A 20,063-nucleotide genomic window follows, 5' to 3' on the forward strand; every position below is an offset into this window, starting at 1 on the left:
CCAGGAGAGTTCCAAACATCTACTACTCTTTGTGTGTAGAAGTGCTTCCCAACATCTCCTCTGAATGGTCTAGCCCTCATTCTCAGATTATGTCCCCTAGTTCGAGAGTCCTCAAACAGTTGAAATAGTTTAACTTTGTCTATCCTGCCTTTTCCTGTTCATAACTTGAAGACTTTGATCAGATCGACCCTTAACATTCTAAATTCTAGAAAAACAGGCCTAATTTGTGAATTCACTCCCCATAACTCCTAAAGTCTAGGTATCATTCTTGTAAACCTATGTTGTACTCCCTCCAGGGCAATATATCCTTCCTAATGTTTGGTGCTCAGATCTGTTCATAGTACCCCAAGTGGGGTCTAACCAGGACTTTTGTATAACTGCAGCATAACTTCTGTATCATTGTATTCCAATCCTCTAGAAGGCATAGGTTTAGGGTGAGAGGGGAAAGATATAAAAGAGACCTACGGGGCAACTTATTCACAGAGGGTGGTACGTGTATGGAATGAGCTGCCAGAGGAAGTGGTGGAGGCCCCCACCCCCACCCCCAACCTTACTGTCAAGAGTGACCCCGACCATGCATTGAGACCTCCTGACAGCATTACTGTCAGGATGAACGGAATTCACATACTCCTCCGTCACAGCAAGGTGGCAATCCATGGAAAGTGTGGTATATTAGCATGGATAGAAGATTGACTAATTATTAGAAGACGGAGTTGGAATAAAGGGGCCATCTTCAGGATTATAACCTGTAACTACGGGAGGACCACAAGGATCAGTGCTGGCACTACAATTATTTAAAACATATATAAACTACTTGGATGGTAGAAGTGAATGTATTCTTTCGAAGTTGGTGGGTGACACAAAAATGGGTGGGAGACAAGTAACACGAATGATGCAAGGAATCTACAGAGGGGATGCAAACAGATTAAATGAGTGTACAAAAACTAGGAAAATGGAATATAATATAGGGCTATGAATTTTTCATGAAGAGAGGAACTGAAAATTATTTAAATGAGGAAGGATTCCACAAAGCTGCAGCACAAAGATATTTGGGGGTCTTCATGCATAAATCACAAAAAGTTAACATCCAAGTTCAAAAGGTAATAATGCAGATAAGTCAACTGTTACAAAGGGAATGGAGTAAAAAAAATGGGGAATTTGTTATTGAATAACTAAACAAAATGATAATGGGAATCAGGAATTAGGTCTATGACCAGTATTTTTATGCATAGGCAAGGAGAACCAGTCTTATCATTGTCTGGTGTAAAACTAACTCTGGTGGGTTACAGACATCCCCTCGCTTTATACAAAGCATTACAATGTACTACAGTTCCCACAATGTTTTTGTCTAGGTGTCTTAGGTTATCTACTGTTTTCCCACAGATTTCACAGGCATTACCTGTATTTCAGCCAAGGCCAGCACTATCTTGCTGATATTGTATCTCCTATTAACTCCTAGCCTGTCTTTACACATCTGTAGTTCTCAGTTTCTATAAGATAGGATTGAAAATTTAAACCTTAACTTACTGAAACTACTTCAACACCTTCAGAGATCTTGCTAAAACTAAACAAGGCATAGTCAGACCATACCTGGAATATTCAGGACAGTTTTGGTCTCTTTATCTAAGGAAAGCTATATTGACATTGAAAATGTGCCAGATGGTTCATTAGATTAGTCCCAGATATGGAGGGATTTTCTTATGAAGGCTGTATAAGTAAATTAGTTACAAGGTATACATTTGATCATGAAACAAAAGGAACAACACTCAATAGGAAATGGAGAAGTTTCTGATTTCATTCTAACCACGTTACTTAGTCTGCAAGTTTTTCTTATCCAAAAAAAGAGTGAGCTTTCATCTTGGCAACAGCAAGCTAGAAGCACCACTCCCTCTTACTTTGAGTCTCAGCTCTTGGGCTACGTCCTTCTTTCTCTCTCTCTCGACTTGAGATTTGTTTGCTCTCAGGCTCAAGTTGGTGCATTATAATGCATGCAGTGAGCACAGTACACATTGCATGGCCATGACCTTTGAAGAAAGCGACACTAAAACCTGCTAATGCTGCTTACTGGTTTGACTTGTATACCTCAGAACAGTGCTCCAGTATGACCAGTACATTTATTTCTAAATATTACTGTTTTTTTAAACTGATTTTTCCTTGTGGAGGAATACATGCATTATGTACCACCATGCTAACTGTGCAGAAATGCTGCTTGCGTCTGTAATTACCTTTCAATTAAGTGGACTCTGTTGCCATTGCAAGTTAATTAATGGAATCCCATAGTTTTAAAATCTCCTGAATTGCTTTACATAGTTGCTATGAGATTGAGGGAAAATCTGGTCTTTTCTGGCCTATTCCTCACCCTTTACAACAAGACCCCTTCAGCCCTTGCTAAGGCCTCTGAGTGTCCAGTGTGATTCTGTTGCACTTTGTGTGCTCCAATTACAAGCCTGCTTTTGGGGTCTACTGCAGGACCTTGCAATGGCCATCACTCCAAGTGCCACTGCTTGTACTGGAGAGAGCTGCAAACTTCTAATTGTCCAGCAGCTCTCCCCAGCAGCAGATATTCCCCCATGGCAGACTGGGAACCCAAATGGCTGCCAGCAGATTTCCTCCCTTGGGATTTAATGGACTCTCAGCAATGGCCATGTCAGGTTTACCACCTACAGTACAGCTGTGGTGTACCAGCCTGCTTCCATGACCATTAAAGTCTAACCTTTGGTTTCACCCTGTGCGAAATAATTAATTTTTAAGGTTGGTTTCCGAGACCACAAGGTATTGAATGCCATCTTTCTGGCTGCTCTCACAGGTCAGGACTATCAACCACTGAGGGAAGCTAACAATCAGAAACAAAGGTCTTGAGTTTAATATTGAACAGAGGGCATTGCACAGCATGCTCCCACTCATCTGTGCAATGGAGCTGTGCGTTTATGGGTGTGGAGGGGTTGTGTTTGGTGACGTGAAAACCAGTTATTTGTATGTCTTTCGGGAAGGCATCAAACACATGGGCGGACTGCAGTTGAAATGTGCAGAGCTGAAGCTGAAATATCAGAAGGAGCATGCAGCATTCAAACATCCCACCAACCACTCCTTCAGTCATCACCTGCTGCACATGTGGCAGAATTTGCAGATTTGGACACTGTACCAACCATCTCAGAACACATCATATCAGAATATCATCCTTGACCTGGAGGGGCTACCCAAAAAGAAAGATTCTTTGAACTTAAGGCTACTAGTTTCCATGCAACAAACATGGAGAACCAATCCCATATTTGTGTAATAGACAGTCGAGGCCAATATGTTTGCAGAGAACCACTGCCATTATTTATGGTGAAAGCAAACAGACAATCTGATCCTAATGCACAAGAAGAGAAGCACCTTATCCTTCATTTTATTCTGAAACCAAACACAACCCAACTGACATCTGAAAATTGTATGTGACACATTAATATTCGAAGGAAGATGCTGCAAAAAGTTAAAAAGTGAAAGCAAAAGGATCAGATGAGGCTAAATACGTAACATTAAAAGTACATCTCCCTGCACTAATATTTTTTCTTCAAAATGTTATTTCTAGTTCTCCAATGTTTATGCCAAATATTCATAAGTCACATAAGTCAGATTTATTTCAGTGGGGATATTTGGTAAAATTTGATTTTTTTTTTATTGTAACAGGATAAAAAATTTTTGTCAGTCTAATTCACACGTATTGTACTGACTATTGTTCAGTCCAACATACTTAATTATCTTTTTTTCTGGTATGGTGTTGCCTGTAATAAATGTGATTTTGAAATCAGAAGCTTTACAAATATTTCTGAGGTGCAATCTGTTCTTTTATAGCCCTGTTTATTTGTTGACATTTTTCCAAATAAAATGTTTACAATATTTTATTTCTATTAGGGTCCAGGAATGCCCTTGGAACAGGTTTTTGAGTTGTGCAAAAGAGTAATGAATGAACAATTAGCAATCTACTCATCTGCAATCCGGCGAACATGTGCAAGGGCATGTCCGGCCAATAATGTAACACTGATAGGGCCCCCTGGTCCTCCTGGATTACCAGGGAAAAGAGGAGAACAAGTAAGTTACTTCCTACTTTACAGAACACCAACTAAAATGTGACGTTGTTCTGTATGTTTTCCGTGTGTTTTACCTCTTTCAAGTTTTTTTCATTAGTAAATTATGGACTATGGATGAGAAATACTGGAAACAAAGTGAAAAACTTTCAGACTGAGTGTCAGTTGAGTACAAAATAATTGGAATCTCATGGCTTATGTCCTCTTTGTTGCTTAGGAGATTTGAATCACTTTCACAAATAAAGAATTGCTGATCTATGGATGTGGCATTACCCTTGAGAAGATGGTGACATATTTTTCAAGTGTTATATCCTTCTTATGCACACAATTTATAAAAGCCATTTCCTTTTGAGTAGAAGCACACGGGTTAAGCATAAAATTGACCATTTTTCTTAAAATATCTCAGGATAGATTTCCTTCTTTAATGGACCTGGAGAGTTGGTGTTCCACAGCTGCAATGAAGTGGAAAAAGTGATAGAAATCTATTACATCAAATCTCCTTTTCCCCCATAACACCATAAATTTCGTAATGTAATGCAAACTGGACTGTGTGCCCACATGCAGATAGGTACTAATTTAATATTTTAACACTCTAAAGACTATCAGGCACTCCATCCAACTGACAATTCCTAATGTGAGGATTCCAATCGGGACCCTCATAGACGGAGGGATCATCTGGGAAATCTCTAAGAGCAGAGGCTGCTTAAAAATTTTACTTTGAACTTTCTCCCCACATGACAACTGTCTCGCACTCAGTGGCCCAGTTAAATAACAACTACATTCATGTTTTCTGGCTGGACATCTGCTGCAATGTCCTGTCAGACCAGTGAGCCTGTGCTGGAAGAACTGGGACGAGAATAGTTAGGTGGCTATTTTTGACCAATGTAGATTCGCTGGACTGAAGGGCCTTATTCTGTACTGTAGACCACTCTGCCTCTAATGGAACTGGGCAAGAAAATGGTACTCTGACAGGCCACACTGCACAGACAAACATATGAATTGGGAAGCGGAGAGCTAGGCCATTAGGCCCTTCAGGCCTGCTCAATAAGATTGTGGCTAATTTGTTTGTGTTCAGAATTCCAAATTCCCATCTATCCCTAATAACCTTTGATTCCCTTCCTGAACAGGACTCTGTCTACCTCCACCTTAAAAATATTTAATGACCCTACCTTCACTACAGTCTGAGGGAGAGCGTTCCAAAATCCCTCGGAGAGAAGCTCCCCACATCTCTGTCCTAAAAAGGTGATCCCTAATTCTGCACTCAACCACAAGAGTAGATATTATTTCTAAATCCATGTTCACCTTGTGAAGATTGTCCAGGATCTTTTAAACTTCAATCAAATCACTCCTGACGTTCAGAACTTGAGTGAAAACAAGCTCAGTATATCCAATTATTCCTGTTAAGATAGCCATGTGTATTCTAGGTATCAATGTATTTGCTCGTGCTGTCAGGGAGGGTTTAAGCTAGCATGACATGGGGTGGGAACCTGAGTAAGGAGACAGAGGAAGGAGAAACAATGATAGAAACAAAAGGAAGATAAGAAGCAAAAGTGGAAGGCAGACAGAATAAAGATGAGAAACAAATTCGACGACAGTGCAAAATGAAGTTCTGGTGAATCAAAGGTAAAAAGGCAAATCTGAAGGTTTTGTATCTTAATGCTTGAAGCATTTGTGGTAAGGAGATAAACTAACAGCACCAAACGGTTATAATTTTGATTTCAGATACATGCCTGCAGTATCACATTCGAAGGGATCACCCTTTTAGGATAGTGATGTGGAGACTTTTGTCTGAATGTTGAAATATTTTGATTGAGTATGTGAGCTAAACATGCAGTGCTTTCATAATTGAGAAAGATCAAAAAGGGAAAGGAGGTGAGTTTGCATTGTTAGTAAAGGAGTGATCAATGACGTAGTGAGGAAGATTGTTGGTTCAGAAAATCATGGAAACTGTATGAGTGAAGGTAAGAAACACTAGGGGCAGAAAATGTTCTTGGGGATTGTAAGAGAAGACATCGATCAAGAAGTTAGAAATGTGTGCAGTAAGATTAATTGTAATCATGGGTGACTTAAATTTGCATACAGATCAAACAAAACAAACTAGCAATAATATTGTTGAGGACAATTTCTTGGAGTGTGTACATGATTTGATTTTAGATCAGTACACTGGGGAACAAACCAGAGAACAGCTAAACTAGACTAGGTACTTTGCAATGAGAAAGGATAAAGTAACAACCACGCTGGAGTGGGGTCCTTTGGGGAAGAACAACCATAATATTATAGAATTTATCATTAAGATGAATACTTGAGTCTGAAATCAGGATTCTGATTTTAAATAAAGGGAATTGTAAAGGTATAAGTCATGGATCGGGGAGCCTTACCAAAGAATTTAATTATACATTGGCAATAGTTCATATTTAATGAATGTTTACATGAATTATAGCAATTATTCATTTCTATCTGACATAAAAATAAGAGGAAATGTGGCTCAACCAAGGTTTACAAAAGAAATTAGGGATAGTATTAAATCCAATGAGGAGACACAAAAATTTGCTAGAAAAAGCTACATATTTAAGGATTTAGGACCGTTTTAGTATTCAGTAAAAGAGAACAAAAGCTTTATCAAGAGGGGAGAATAGACTGACGATAAAATTTTGAGGAAAATAGAAACTGACCATAAAAACTTCTATAAACAGTTGAAGAGAAAAAGATTAGTCAAGGCAAATTTGCTACAATCAAGAGCCAGGGAAATGATCATGGGGAGCAAAGAATTGGCACATATTTCGATTTTGTCTTCAGAAAAGAGGGCACAAATAACCTCTCAGAAATGTTAGGGAACCAAGGGTCTCTTGAGAGGATAGAATTGAGTAGAACGAGTTAGTAAGAAAATAGTGTTACATTTTAGGGCTGACAATCCACCAGGCCCTGAAAATTCCAGAGTACTAAATGAGGTAGTCCTGGAAAGACTGGATGCATTTGTGGACATCTTCCAAGATTCTATAGACTAGAGGAGTTCCTACAAATTAGAGAGTGACAAATATAACCCACTATTTAAAGAGGGGGGGGAGAGAAAAAAACTAACAAATTATAGACCAATAAGCTGAAAATCAATGATGAGGAAAATACTGGGGACTGTTATAAGGGACATGATTACAGAACATTTGGAAAGCATTAATGGGATTTAACAAACCAGCATTGATATATGATACATAAGACCATAAGACATAGGAGTGGAAGTAAGGCCATTCGGCCCATCGAGTCCACTCTGCCATTCGATCATGGCTGCTTGGCACTTCAACTCCACTTACCCGCATTCTCTCCATATATATCAAGCTTAACAAATCATTTTTTAATGATGTAGCTAGTAGAATAGATTAAGGAGAACCAGTAGATATGGAGCATTTAGATTTTCAGCAAGTCTTTGATAAGGTTTCTCATAAGAAGTTAGTGGGTTAAATTAAAGCATATGTGATAGAGTAATATACTACCATGGATCAAAAATTGGTTGACAAATGGGTAGCTGAGACTGTGAATAAATGTTTTTTTCCCCAAATGGCAGGCAGTGACTAGTGGGTATCACAAGGATCCGAGCATGGGCCCCACATATTCAGATAATTTATAAATGACCTGGCTAATGGTACCAAATAGGATATTTACAAGTTTTCTGACAACACAAACCTGGACAGGATTGAGAGTTGTGAGCAGAATGAAACGAGGCCTCAAAGTGATTTGGTTAGTTGAGTTGGCAAGCATTTTGCCAGATGCAGTACAATGTGGCTAAATGTGAAATGATATAGGCTGGTGTGAAAACAGGAAGAAAGAATATATATGATTTAAATAGTGAGATATTGGGAAGTATAGATGTACAAAGGGATCTGGGTGTCCAGAAAGTAGGCAGGCAGGTGCTGCAAGCAGTCTAGAAATCAAATGGTCTGTTGCCTTTCATTACAAGATTATTTCAGTTCAGAGGAGAAGTTGAGAAAAGTTTCAACTCCGTAAATGTAACTCCATTGAGGAGGCCCTTGAAAATTACCTTGTCAGTCTGAAAAGATGAAAAATTTGTTGCTGGAAAAGCGCAGCAGGTCAGGCAGCATCCAAGAAGCAGGAGAATCGGCGTTTCGGGCATAAGCCCTTCTTCAGGAATGAGGAGGGTGTGCCAAGCAGGCTAGGGAGGAGGGACTTGGGGGAGGGGTGTTGTGAATGCGATAGGTGGAAGGAGGTTAAGGTGAGGGTGATAGGCCAGAGAGGGGATGGGCGCAGAGAGTTTGGGAAGAAGATTGCAGGTCAAGAAGGCGGATGCTGCCTGAACTGCTGTGCTCTTCCAGCACCACTAATCCAGAATCTGGTTTTCAGCATCTGCTGTCATTATTTTTACCCATCAAGAAGGCGGTGCTGAGTCCAAGGGTTGGGACTGAGATAAGGTCGGGGGAGGGGAAATGAGGAAGCTGGAGAAATCTGCATTCATGCCTTGTGGTTGGAGGGTTCTTAGGCAGAAGATGAGGTGCTCTTCCTCCAGGCATCATGTTGCCATGGTCTGGTGATGGAGAAGGCCAAGGACCTGCATGTCCTTGGTGGAGTGGGAGGGGGAGTTAAAGTGTTCAGCAACGGGGCGGTTGGGTTGGTTGGTGCGGGTGTCCCAGAGGTGTTCTCTGAAACGTTCCGCAAGTAGGTGGCCTGTCTCCCCAATGTAGAGGAGGCCATATCGGGTGCAGCGGATGCAGTAAATGATGTGTGTGGAGATGCAGGTGAATTTGTGATGGATGTGGAAGGATTCTTTGGGGCCTTGGAGGGAAGTGAGGGGGGAGGTGTGGGCGCAGGTTTTACATTTCTTGCAGTTGCAGGGGAAGGTGCCAGGAGTGGAGATTGGGTTGGTGGGGAGTGTGGACCTGATGAGGGAAGTCATGGAGGGAGTGGTCTTTCCGGAATGCTGATAGGGGAGGGGAGGGAAATATATCCTTGGTGGTGGGGTCTGTTTGGAAGTGGCGGAAATGACGAAGGATGATATGATGTATCTGGAGGTTGGTGGGGTGGTAGGTGAGGACCAATGGGATTCTGTCCTGGTGGCGATTGGAGGGGAGGGGTTCAAGGGCAGAGGAGCGGGAAGTGGAGGAGATGTGGTGGAGAGCATCGTCAACCACGTCTGAGGGGAAATTGTGGTCTTTGAAGAAGGAGGCCATCTGGGTTGTTCGGTATTAGAATTGGTCCTCCTGGGAGCAGATGCGGCGAAGGCGAAGGAATTGGGAATATGGGAGGGCATTTTTACAGGGGGCAGGGTGGGAGGAGGTGTAATCTAGGTAGCTGTAGGAGTCGGTCGGTTTATAGTAAACGTCCGTGTTGAGTCGGTCGTCTGAGATAGAAATGGAGAGGTCTAGGGAGGGGAGGGAGGAGTCTGAGACAGTCCAGGTAAATTTGAGGTTGAAGTGGAAGGTGTTAGTAAAGTGGATGAACTGTTCAACCTCCTTGTGGGAGCATGAGGTAGCGCCGATACAGTCATCGATGTAGCGGAGGAAAAGGTGGGGGGTGGTGCCAGTGTAGCTGCGGAAGATGGACTGTTCCACATATCCGATAAAGAGGCAGGCATAACTGGGGCCCATGCGGGTGCCCATGGCTACTCCTTTGGTTTGGAGGAAGTGGGAGGATTGGAAAGAGAAGTTGTTCAGGGTGAGGACCAGTTCAGTCAGTCGAAGGCGGGTGTCAGTGGAAGGGTACTGGTTGGTATGGCGGGAATGGAAGAAGCAGAGGGCTTTGAGGCCTTTGTGATGGGAGATGGAGGTGTACAGGGACTGGATGTCCATGGTGAAGATAAGGCGTTGGGGGCCGGGGAAGCAAAAATCATGGAGGAGGTGGAGGGCGTGGGTGGTGTCCTGAATGTAGGTGGGGAGTTCTTGGACTAAGGGGGACAGGACCATGTCGAGGTATGCAGAGATGAGTTCGGTGGGGCAGGAGCAGGCTGAGACAATAGGTCGGGTGGGGCAGTCATGTTTGTGGATTTTGGGCAGGAGGTAGAAATGGGCGGTGCGGGGTTGTGGGACTATGAGGTTGGAGGCGTTGGATGGGAGATCCCCTGAGGTGATGAGGTTATGGATGGTCTGGGAGATGATGGTTTGGTGGTGGGAGGTGGGGTCATGGTCAAGGGGGCAGTAGGAGGAGGTGTCCGCGAGCTGGCGTTTAGCCTCAGCAATGTAAAGATCGGTGCGCCAAAATATCACCGTGCCTCCCTTGTCTGCCGGTTTGATAGTGAGGTTGGGGTTGGAGTGGAGGGAGTGGAAGGCTGCAACGTGCCAGACATCTGTCTCTGTTTACTGGGACTTTATACCCAGTTACAATGATGTGTCAGGCCCTCCAACCATCACAAACCCGACCTAGGTATAGACCCAGTACTGATCCTCCATATGCATTCCCATGTTTAGCATGCCGCCTCCATCCCATACCCTCATACCCCTGTGTCTCTTTCATACCTCTTTGCATTCTCCATATTCACTCTCCTAGTATATATTCCATGTAGAACCAATACTTCACACAAATTTGGCAAGTCTTTGAAATAATCCTGAAACTGATATAACAAGCCGAAACTTTGAAAAGTTCCTTTGAAGAACAGCTGAGTTTATAACATCCCAAAAATATCAATGTCAGAAGCTTCTGTATACTTCAGACCTTTTTTAATCCTGTGTAAATAAATAGGCAGTGAAAACATTCTTCAAGAAGCAACAGGTTATTAAAAGGAAACAGGCCATCTAGCAATTGTATCAACAAAGCAGTCTGATCAGGTGGCCTCATTATGATTGGTTGGCTGAGCACGAATAATGGGTAATGCACTTAGACCTCCGTAAGCAATGTTTATATAGCTGCAGAGGGGACTAAAAGCTTGATTGAGTATCACCTCTATCTTCTAATTCTGATTATTGTTATGTAGGGCATGCTTTCAATATATATGTACATAAAACAAGTGGGAGGTCAGAAATCTCTGAGCCTCAGTTATTGCGGTTATGAAAAATGGTCAGAAAGCGAATGAAAGCAGCTTTTGTGTGACTCTTTCCTTGATTTTGTTCTCCTCACCCAGTAATCTATTCCTCACTTCTGATCATGAATTCTTTAGAATAGGAATTGAAGCGCGATTTATTTTCTGGCTTAATTGGCATTGCACATTGATACTTTGGCACACTCCAGACTGACAGAAGCCTAACTTTCTTTTATTGAAATATAATATCGTTTTGGAAATATTTGCTAATTTAAATCTATATGTGACTATAACACACAGGAATTTTTCAGAAAGCTAATTTTAAGAAATAGTTACACTTAAAAATAATGACTTAAGACATTTTAAATAATATAAATAATCATTTCTCTACAGGGTGAATTTGGTAATGTTGGAAATCCTGGTAAACCTGGGCCAAGGGGTAGACCAGGATTAGCTGGATTAAGGGGTCCTCCTGGAGAACCAGGTAATCTTTAGTTGTTTGTACACTGATGCTGCACTTGGGTCCTTTCTGTTCAGACCCATCCTTAGCAGCAATAATTATTGCTGGCTTTAACTACAATACGTTTTTACTTTAGGAAATAAAGGTGAAAAAGGTGGAATAGGAGCTCAAGGGGTTGGACTTCCTGGAGCAGAAGGAATACAAGGACCAAGAGGTTCATTCTCTTTTTCTTGTGTTTTAAGCATGAGTAATGTGTATTTGGGAGTATGAATCAATCTTAGTTTTCCATTAGTTTGGCTAAAGATTGTGACTAGAGTCCATTGGGTGAATTTTATAAGGGTACATATTCCTTGTTCACCCCTACCACCCCCCAAAAACACAGTGGGCATGTCACTGACTTTAAATCTGGAGGCCCTGTGGCAATAATATGCTGAAGGTGGCGTGACTGAGGAGCTGGTGGACTGTCAACCCTCAGGGACAGGAAACATTACTTTCACAAGGCCGGCAGCTCTGTTGTCCCAGCTGTACTAGAAAATAGTAGTAGACACGGTAGAGTTCCAAAAAGAAGTGAAGTTCTCTCCTGGACTTGAGGTGATTCCAGGCATTTTGAGAGAGGATGTTTTTGTGATTTTAACAAAGAGAGGGGATAATGTTGGGTGTTAGAAGCTCAAATGGTTGGAGGGTAGAGTCATAGAGATGTACAGCATGGAAACAGACCCTTCGGTCCAACCTGTCCATGCCGACCAGATATCTCAACCCAATCTAGTCCCACTTGCCAGCACCTGGCCCATATCCCTCCAAACCCTTCCTATTTATATACCCATCCAAATGCTTCTTAAATGTTGCAATTGTATTGGCCTCCACCACATCCTCTGGCAGCTCATTCCATACACATACCACCCTCTGTGTGAAAACATTGCCCCTTCGGTCTCTTTTATATCTTTCCCCTCTCACCCTAAACCTATACCCTCTAGTTCTGGACTCCCCAATCCCAGGGAAAATACTTTGCCTATTTATCCTATCCATGCCCCTCATAATTTTGTAAACCTCTATAAGGTCACCCCTCAGCCTCCGACACTCCAGGGAAATCAGTCCCAGCCTGTTCAGCCTCTCCCTGTAGCTCAGATCCTCCAACCCTGGCAACATCCTTGTAAATCTTTTCTGAACCCTTTCAAGTTTCACAACATCTTTCCGATAGGAAGGAGACCAGAATTGCACGCAATATTCCAACAGTGGAAAAACCAATGTCCTGTACAGCCGCAACATGACCTCCCAACTCCTGTACTCAGTACTCTGACCAATAAAGGAAAGCATACCAAATGCCTTCTTCACTATCCTATCTACCTGCGACTCCACTTTCAAGGAGCTATGAACCTCCACTCCAAGGTCTCTTTGTTCAGCAACACTCCCTAGAACCTTACCATTAAGTGTATAAGTCATACTAAGATTTGCTTTCCCAAAATGCAGCACCTCGCATTTATCTGAATTAAACGCCATCTGCCACTTCTCAGCCCATTGGCCCATCTGGTCCAGATCCTGTTGTAATCTGAGGTAACCCTCTTTGCTGTCCACTACACCACCAATTTTGGTGTCATCTGCAAACTTACTAAATGTACCTCTTATGCTCGCACCCAAATCATTTATGTAAATGACAAAAAGTAGAGGGCCCTGCACCGATCCTTGTGACACTCCACTGGTCACAGGCCTCCAGTCTGAAAAACAACCCTCCACCTCTACCCTCCGACTTCTACCTTTGAGCCAGTTCTGTATCCAAATGGCTAGTTCTCCCTTTATTCCATGAGATCTAACCTTGCTAATCAGTCTCCCATGGAGAACCTTGTCGAACGCCTTACTGAAGTCCATTTCGATCACATCTACTGCTCTGCCCTCATCAATCCTCTTTGTTACTTCTTCAAAAAACTCAATCAAGTTTGTGAGACAAGATTTCCCACGCACAAAGCCACGTTGACTATCCCAAATCAGTCCTTGCCTTTCCAAATACATGTATATCGTGTCCCTCAGGATTCCCTCCAACAACCTTGCCCACCACCAAGGTCAGGCTCACTGGTCTATAGTTTCCTGGCTTGTCTTTACCGTCCTTCTTAAACAGTGGCACCACGTTTGCCAACCTCCAGTCTTCTGGCACCTCACCTGTGACTATCGATGATACAAATATCTCACACAAGAGGCCCAGCAATCACTTCTCTAGGTTCCCACAGTGTTCTCGGGTACACCTGATCAGGTCCTGGGGATTTATCCACTTTTAACCGTTTCAAGACATCCAGCACTTCCTCCTCTGTAATCTGGACATTTTGCAAGATGTCACCATCTATTTCCCTACAATCTATATCTTCCATATCCTTTTCCACAGTAAATACTGATGCAAAATATTCATTTAGTATCTCCCCCATTTTCTGTGGCTTCACACTACGGCCGCCTTGCTGATCTTTGAGGGGCCCTATCCTCTCCCTAGTTACCATTTTGTCCTTAATATATTTGTAAAAACCCTTTGGATTCTCCTTAACCCTATTTGCCAAAGTTATCTCATGTCCCCGTTTTGCCCTCCTGATTTCCCTCTTAAGTATACTCCTACTTCCTTTATACTCTAAGGATTCATCGATCTATCCTGTCTATACCTGACATATGCTTCCTTCTTTTTCTTAACCAAACCTTCAATTTCTTTAGTCATCCAGCATTCCCTATACCTACCAGCCTTCTCTTTTACCCTGACAGGAATATACTTTCTCTGGATTCTCGTTATCTCATTTCTGAAGGCTTCCCATTTTCCAGCCGTCCCTTTACCTGTGAACATCTGCCTCCAATCAGCTTTTGAAAGTTCTTGCCTACCACCATCAAAGAGACAAAGGGAGAATATTATTTTAGAGCTTTGTCCCTGATGGACACAAGGGACTTCAAAAGAGGTATCTCCCACACCCTTACCTGTCCAGTGAAAATTTCTGGGATGTACATAATATAGTGGCAGAGAAAGAAAGAGGTTCTTAAGTAACCATCAATTGGTCGCTTAAGGATTCCAATCAGCGTTTGGGTGAGTAGGTGGGCAGGCCAGCTAACATCTTAGTTATCTCCCTTAAGAAGGGGAAACAAATCAAGGTGGGTATGAACATGCTGGGAAGGCTGTCTCTTTTTTTTTTACATGGCCCAATAGTTTGCCTTCATTTCTCAATAAGAATAAGATTGAAATAATTACTATTGATCTAATGCTGGACACTAGAGATGCTAATGTTATATTAAGGAGAAGAGCTATTAGATGTGTTTACCTTTTTCATGAGGAACCCACTCACATGGTAGAGTCATAGAGGAATACAGCATGGAAACAGATATCCTCAAACTGATCTAATCCCATTTGCCAGCATTTGGTCCATATTCCTCTTCACCTTTCCGATTCATGAAGCCATCCAGATGTCTTTTAAATGTTGTAGCTGTATCCACTTCCACCTCCACCACTTTCAGCAGCTTGTTCCATTAACACATCACCTTCTGTGTGAAAAAGGTGCTCCTTGGGTCCCTTTTAAATCTAATCACTCTCACCTTAAATCTAATGCCTTTAGTTTTGAACTCCCCTAACCTGGGAAAAAAGACCTTGGCTATTCACCTCATCCATGCCCCTCATCATTTTATAAACATTTATAAGGTCACCCCTCAGCTTCGATGCTCCAGGGATAAAAGCCTATTCAGCCTCTCTTTATAGCTCAAACCCTCTAATCCTGCCAGTAAATCTTTTCTGAACCTTTCCAAGTTTAACAACATCTTTCATCTAGCAGGGAGACCAGAATTGAATGTAGTATTCTAAAAGTGGCCTCATCAATGTCCAGTACAGCCGCACAAGACGTACCAACCCCTGTACTCTCTGCACTGACCAACAAAGACAAGCATGCCAATGCCACCTTCCCCACACTGTTACCTGTGACTCCCCATTCAAGGAACTATGAACCTGCACCCCAAGGTCTCTTTGACTGGTAACACTCCACAAGGCTCTACCATTAAGTGTATAAGTTCTGCTCTGGTTTGTCTTACCAAAATATAACTCTTCCCATTTTTCTAAATTAAAATCTATCTGCCATTCCTCAGCCTTTTGGCCCATTTGATCAAGATCCCATTATACTCTGAGATAACCTTCTTCAGTGTCCACTACATCACCTATTTTGGTGTCATCTGCAAGCTAACTAACCATACTTCCTATATTCACGTCCAAATCAATTGTATAAATGAAAAAATGCAGTGGACCCAGCACTGATCCTTGTGTCACACTACTGGTCACATGCCTCCAGTCCAAAAAACAACCCTCTACCACCATCCTCTGTTTCTACTGTATAGCCAATTCTGTATCCAAATAGCAAGTTCTCCCTGTATTCCATATGATCTAACCTTGCTAACCAACCTACCATGCGGAACTTTGTTGAATGCCTTGCTAAAGTCCATAGAGACCACATCTACCTCTCTGCCTTCAATCTTTTTTCTCACTTCTTCAAAACACTCAATCAAATTAATGAGCCATGATTTCCTCCGCACCAAGCTATAAAGACATCTGGATGGGTATATGAAAGGAAAGGTTTGGTGGGGTATGGAGCAAGTGCTGACAAATGGGACTAGATTAGGTTAGGACATCTAGTCAGCATGGGCAAATTGGACTGAAGGGTATGTTTCCTTGCTGTACATCTCTATGACTCTCCCTAATCAGTCCTTGCCTTTCCAAATATATGTAAATCCTGTCTGTTAGAACCCCACTCCAATTACTTAGCCACCACTGATGTAAGGCTCACTGGTCTGTAGTTGCCTTGCTTTTCCTTACGATCTTTCTTAAATAATGGCACAATATTAACCACCCTCCAGTCTTCCTGGACCTCACCCACGGCTATCAATGATACAAATATCTCAGCAAGGGGCCCAACAATCACTTCCCTAGCTTTCCACAAAGTTCTGGGAAACAACTGATCAGGTCCCTGGGGTTTATCAACCTTTATGTTTAATTTCTTCTTCTATAAAAGGACATTTTCAGGCTATCAGTATTTATTTCCCCAGGTTCCCAAGCTTCCACATCCTTCTCCACAGTAAATACTGACACGAAATATTCATTGGTATTTCACCCATCTCCTGTGGTTCCACATGTACATGGTCCCATTGATCTTTGAGGTGCCCTATTCTCTCCCTAGAGCTTGCCTTTAATGTATTTGTAGAATCTCTTTGGATTCTCCTTAACTCTATTTTCCCAAGCTACCTCATGTCACCTTTTTTGCCCTCCTGATTTCCCATTTAAAGTATACTCCTACTGCCGTTATATACCTCTATGAATTCACTCCATCCAAGCCCTTAACACTATGGCAGTACCAGTCTATGTTTGGAAAGTTAAAGTGTCGTATCACTACAACTCTATTATCCTTACAGATATCTGAGGTTGTGATGACCCTTCTCAGTACAATGTACAATGGAAGTTGGGTGATGTTTTAATTTGCTTTCACAAATTGGGAATTGTTAAAACAAGTTAAAAGACACAGTTGAATATATTTCTGCTAATGAGAAGACATTTTTCTTTACCTGCAGACCTGTTTCAGGCATTAGTCTTTTTATAATTTCAATTATTTTAACCTAATTCATAAAATCAAAACTAACTCTAGCCATATTTCGAACATAGATCTTTTATACCTGGAAGAAGTTGGTATAGGGACAACTGAAATAATCCCCAGTGCCTGCTAAAATCCACCTTAAAAATGGAGGAACAATTCTTGCTGGTTGGGTTATTTTCTAGTTAATTGACAAGTTCTCTTCTATTTAATTTGATGGAAAATAAAAAAAAATCAGAAGTTAACTTTGTAACATGTAAAGAGTGTTGCCTGAATCGATGATCGAGCAGTAGCTGAGGAAAGAGATTTGTGTTGTAGCCTGAGTGTCTTGTATTGAGAAACATAATAGGGGCATAAACTACAGACACTGATGTGAGATCACCCCACAATTTTTCAGGCTGCAACCCCAGGTTCTGTATTCAGAAAAAAAGATGGTTTGAATAACTCCATTACTTGTGCAATTAATTTTCTTTGAAACTTATTTTCATTTCAGTGTGAAAACTAATAATTGTCTCTTTCATTATCTTTCAGGCTATCCGGGTTACCCAGGTGTTGCTGAGGAAGGAGAACCAGGTCCACGTGGGCCAGTGGGATACAGTGGGCCTTCAGGGCAGCCAGGGATGCCTGGCGAGCAAGGAGTTCCTGGGATTTGTGAAACTAGCAACTGTGGAATCCATGCTGCTCCTGTTCAGACCCAATATAGACTTCTGAAAAGACCAAATTATTAGCATTCAGGCCATTACAACAGCACAGTCTTGAATTTTTACAAAAATGCAAAATAATAAGAATTCATCATGACGCTGAAAAATAAAACAGCTAACATTTATTTATAGAGCACCTACATTCCACAGTAAAATAGTCATTATCAATTTGATAATGAATGGTTTGCTTACCTGTTTGTCAGGTTTAAGTGACGCTATTAAAATTGTGCTCAATGATTATTCTTAAAATTACATATTTATGAAAGTAGCTAGTCAGATTTCTTTTCATAACATATTCAGGCCTTTATTTCTAATTTTGCTGTCTTTTTATTGGCAATTTGAAATCCTAGTTTATTTTTCTCCAGATATTTTCATAATCCTTTTTATGAATTTAATAAAAGGACATGTGGGATAAATTTAATCCCAAATTACCCAGGCAAAATTGGAGAAAATTATTTTTAATGTTGTTAACACTCAAATTAATTAAGCAACTTCAGAAACAAAGAGTCAAAATCAATGTCAACCCATAATTATTTATACCATTCATGGTACCACTTTTAGAGGGTTTTGTTATCACACTCGCACTTAAACACACAGACCAATAGTTCCCAAAATGTTTTGTTCATATACTCCTATACAGATTAATCATTCATTTGGAAGCCCCTACAATCAGTTTTCAAGTAACCTTCTAATGAAACATGTTTTGTAATCATTTAAGTTACACGTTAAGGTAAACATATCTACAGTATTTCTTTAAACTTACCATGGACGTGATGGATGCAATTGTTTCCTTGAGCATAAGTATTTGAAATTGAGAGTGTATCAATGACCAACACAACCCCGTCCCATCAAAGAAGCAGCCATAGCTCCTCTTTTCAACCATAATCCACTTGTCTCAGTCAGCCCTCTTCCCAATATCTCTCCCCTCATTCTAATGACAACATCTTCCGTAAATCATTTCAATTACATGTTATAGGTAAATAATGTCTACAATGATATTTTTGATTGAAATTTAATGTGATTATGAGCTTGTTTATTATATCCTAAGCATTTGAAATGGAACTGACCCTCTCCCAGTCAGCAACCTTATTTCTCAAACTCTATCTAGCCCTATTCTCATCTGCTCAGATGTCCCCCTCCCCAAATTCGCCCTCCTCTCAGTCACTTAGCATCCCTGTCTTCTTGAACCCAATCTACATCTTACTCACTCAGCAGCCTCCCGTTTCAAACCTCCTATGGCCACTCACTCTTTTGTACCTTTGTGAGATGGCTTCACGAGGATGACAACCCTGGCCAGGCAGGCTATCTCCAACCAGCAGTCTGCTGAGCTGCAGGTTACAGAGCCATCTCTCCTATGCAGACAATATTTTGGTCAGCAGCTGCTGCCCTCACATCACCCTTGTACTGGGGCCTACACGCTGCCACTCCCTTTCCTGATGTTTGCTGCTCTTCTAATCACTTCTTGCTGCTAATAGACACAACAATATCTCTCCAGCATGCCTAACCGACTGGAATTGTAAAAGCAGTGGGAATGTGAACGGCAGGGCATGAGTCTGACCACCAGAGACTCTTGCGTTTAAGAATTCCTGGATGATGGAGATTGCAAGACCAAAAAAATGCTCTTATCCTTGAATATCTGCCATGACACAACTTAAAAACAAAAAAAAGCCCTTGCAGACATCTGCCTCTGGGGTACATATTCCTTACTTTGGGAACCACTGCCCTAGATAGTCATTTTTAAATAAAAAGAAAATTAAAGAAACTCTAGTTACTGTTGTAGCTTTTGCCAGTTATCTGCCACTGATACATCGAGCTATTTAAAAATGACTGAACTGAAGTTAATATATAAGTGATCTATCGTGATTTTGATTATAATAAAAATTGCCTTCAGATTGTGACCCAAGTCAGTCTGTGATTGATGACCCAAGTCTTTCTGTGAATGTCATAGTAGTCATTGGAGCTGTGCACTTTTGTTCCTTCCTTCAGACCTAACTAGAAATGAAAGACTGACATTTGCTGTAGTGTAGGAACAAACTTAATATTCTAAGGGAAGCATTCTTTTTAAAATGTTTTTAACAAAATATTGCATTTTTTTAAAAAAAAGCACATGAAAGATTCAAAAAGTGAAAGATTCCTCTTTTTGTTATTGTTCTTCTTGCTCTCCACTCTAATATGGAGGTAATTGTTTGCCCTCTTTGCCCACCGGAATATTTGTTGGAGATGGGATATGTAAAATAGGACCACTTGTTCGCTCACTGCCTTCCTGGTTTCCAAGTCAGGACGGTGAGTACCTTGGAGGGG

General features: G+C 41.4%; 1 protein-coding gene across 3 annotated transcripts in view; it reads left to right on the forward strand.

Moving 5' to 3' along the window:
* Nucleotides 1-19,665, forward strand: part of LOC140477246 (uncharacterized) — an 82,086-nt gene extending 62,421 nt beyond the window's left edge. For all 3 annotated transcript variants that reach the window (XM_072570808.1, XM_072570810.1, XM_072570811.1), the window contains 4 exons: nucleotides 3,895-4,071; nucleotides 11,416-11,506; nucleotides 11,619-11,696; nucleotides 17,593-19,665. In XM_072570808.1, the coding sequence (XP_072426909.1) occupies nucleotides 3,895-4,071; nucleotides 11,416-11,506; nucleotides 11,619-11,696; nucleotides 17,593-17,789 (543 nt within the window). In that variant the 3' untranslated portion in view covers nucleotides 17,790-19,665. The remainder of the gene's footprint in view (nucleotides 1-3,894; nucleotides 4,072-11,415; nucleotides 11,507-11,618; nucleotides 11,697-17,592) is intronic.
* Nucleotides 19,666-20,063: the final 398 nt, after the last annotated feature.

The sequence above is a fragment of the Chiloscyllium punctatum genome, chromosome 5 (genome assembly GCF_047496795.1).
Source record: "Chiloscyllium punctatum isolate Juve2018m chromosome 5, sChiPun1.3, whole genome shotgun sequence".
Taxonomy (NCBI): Eukaryota; Metazoa; Chordata; class Chondrichthyes; order Orectolobiformes; family Hemiscylliidae; genus Chiloscyllium; species Chiloscyllium punctatum.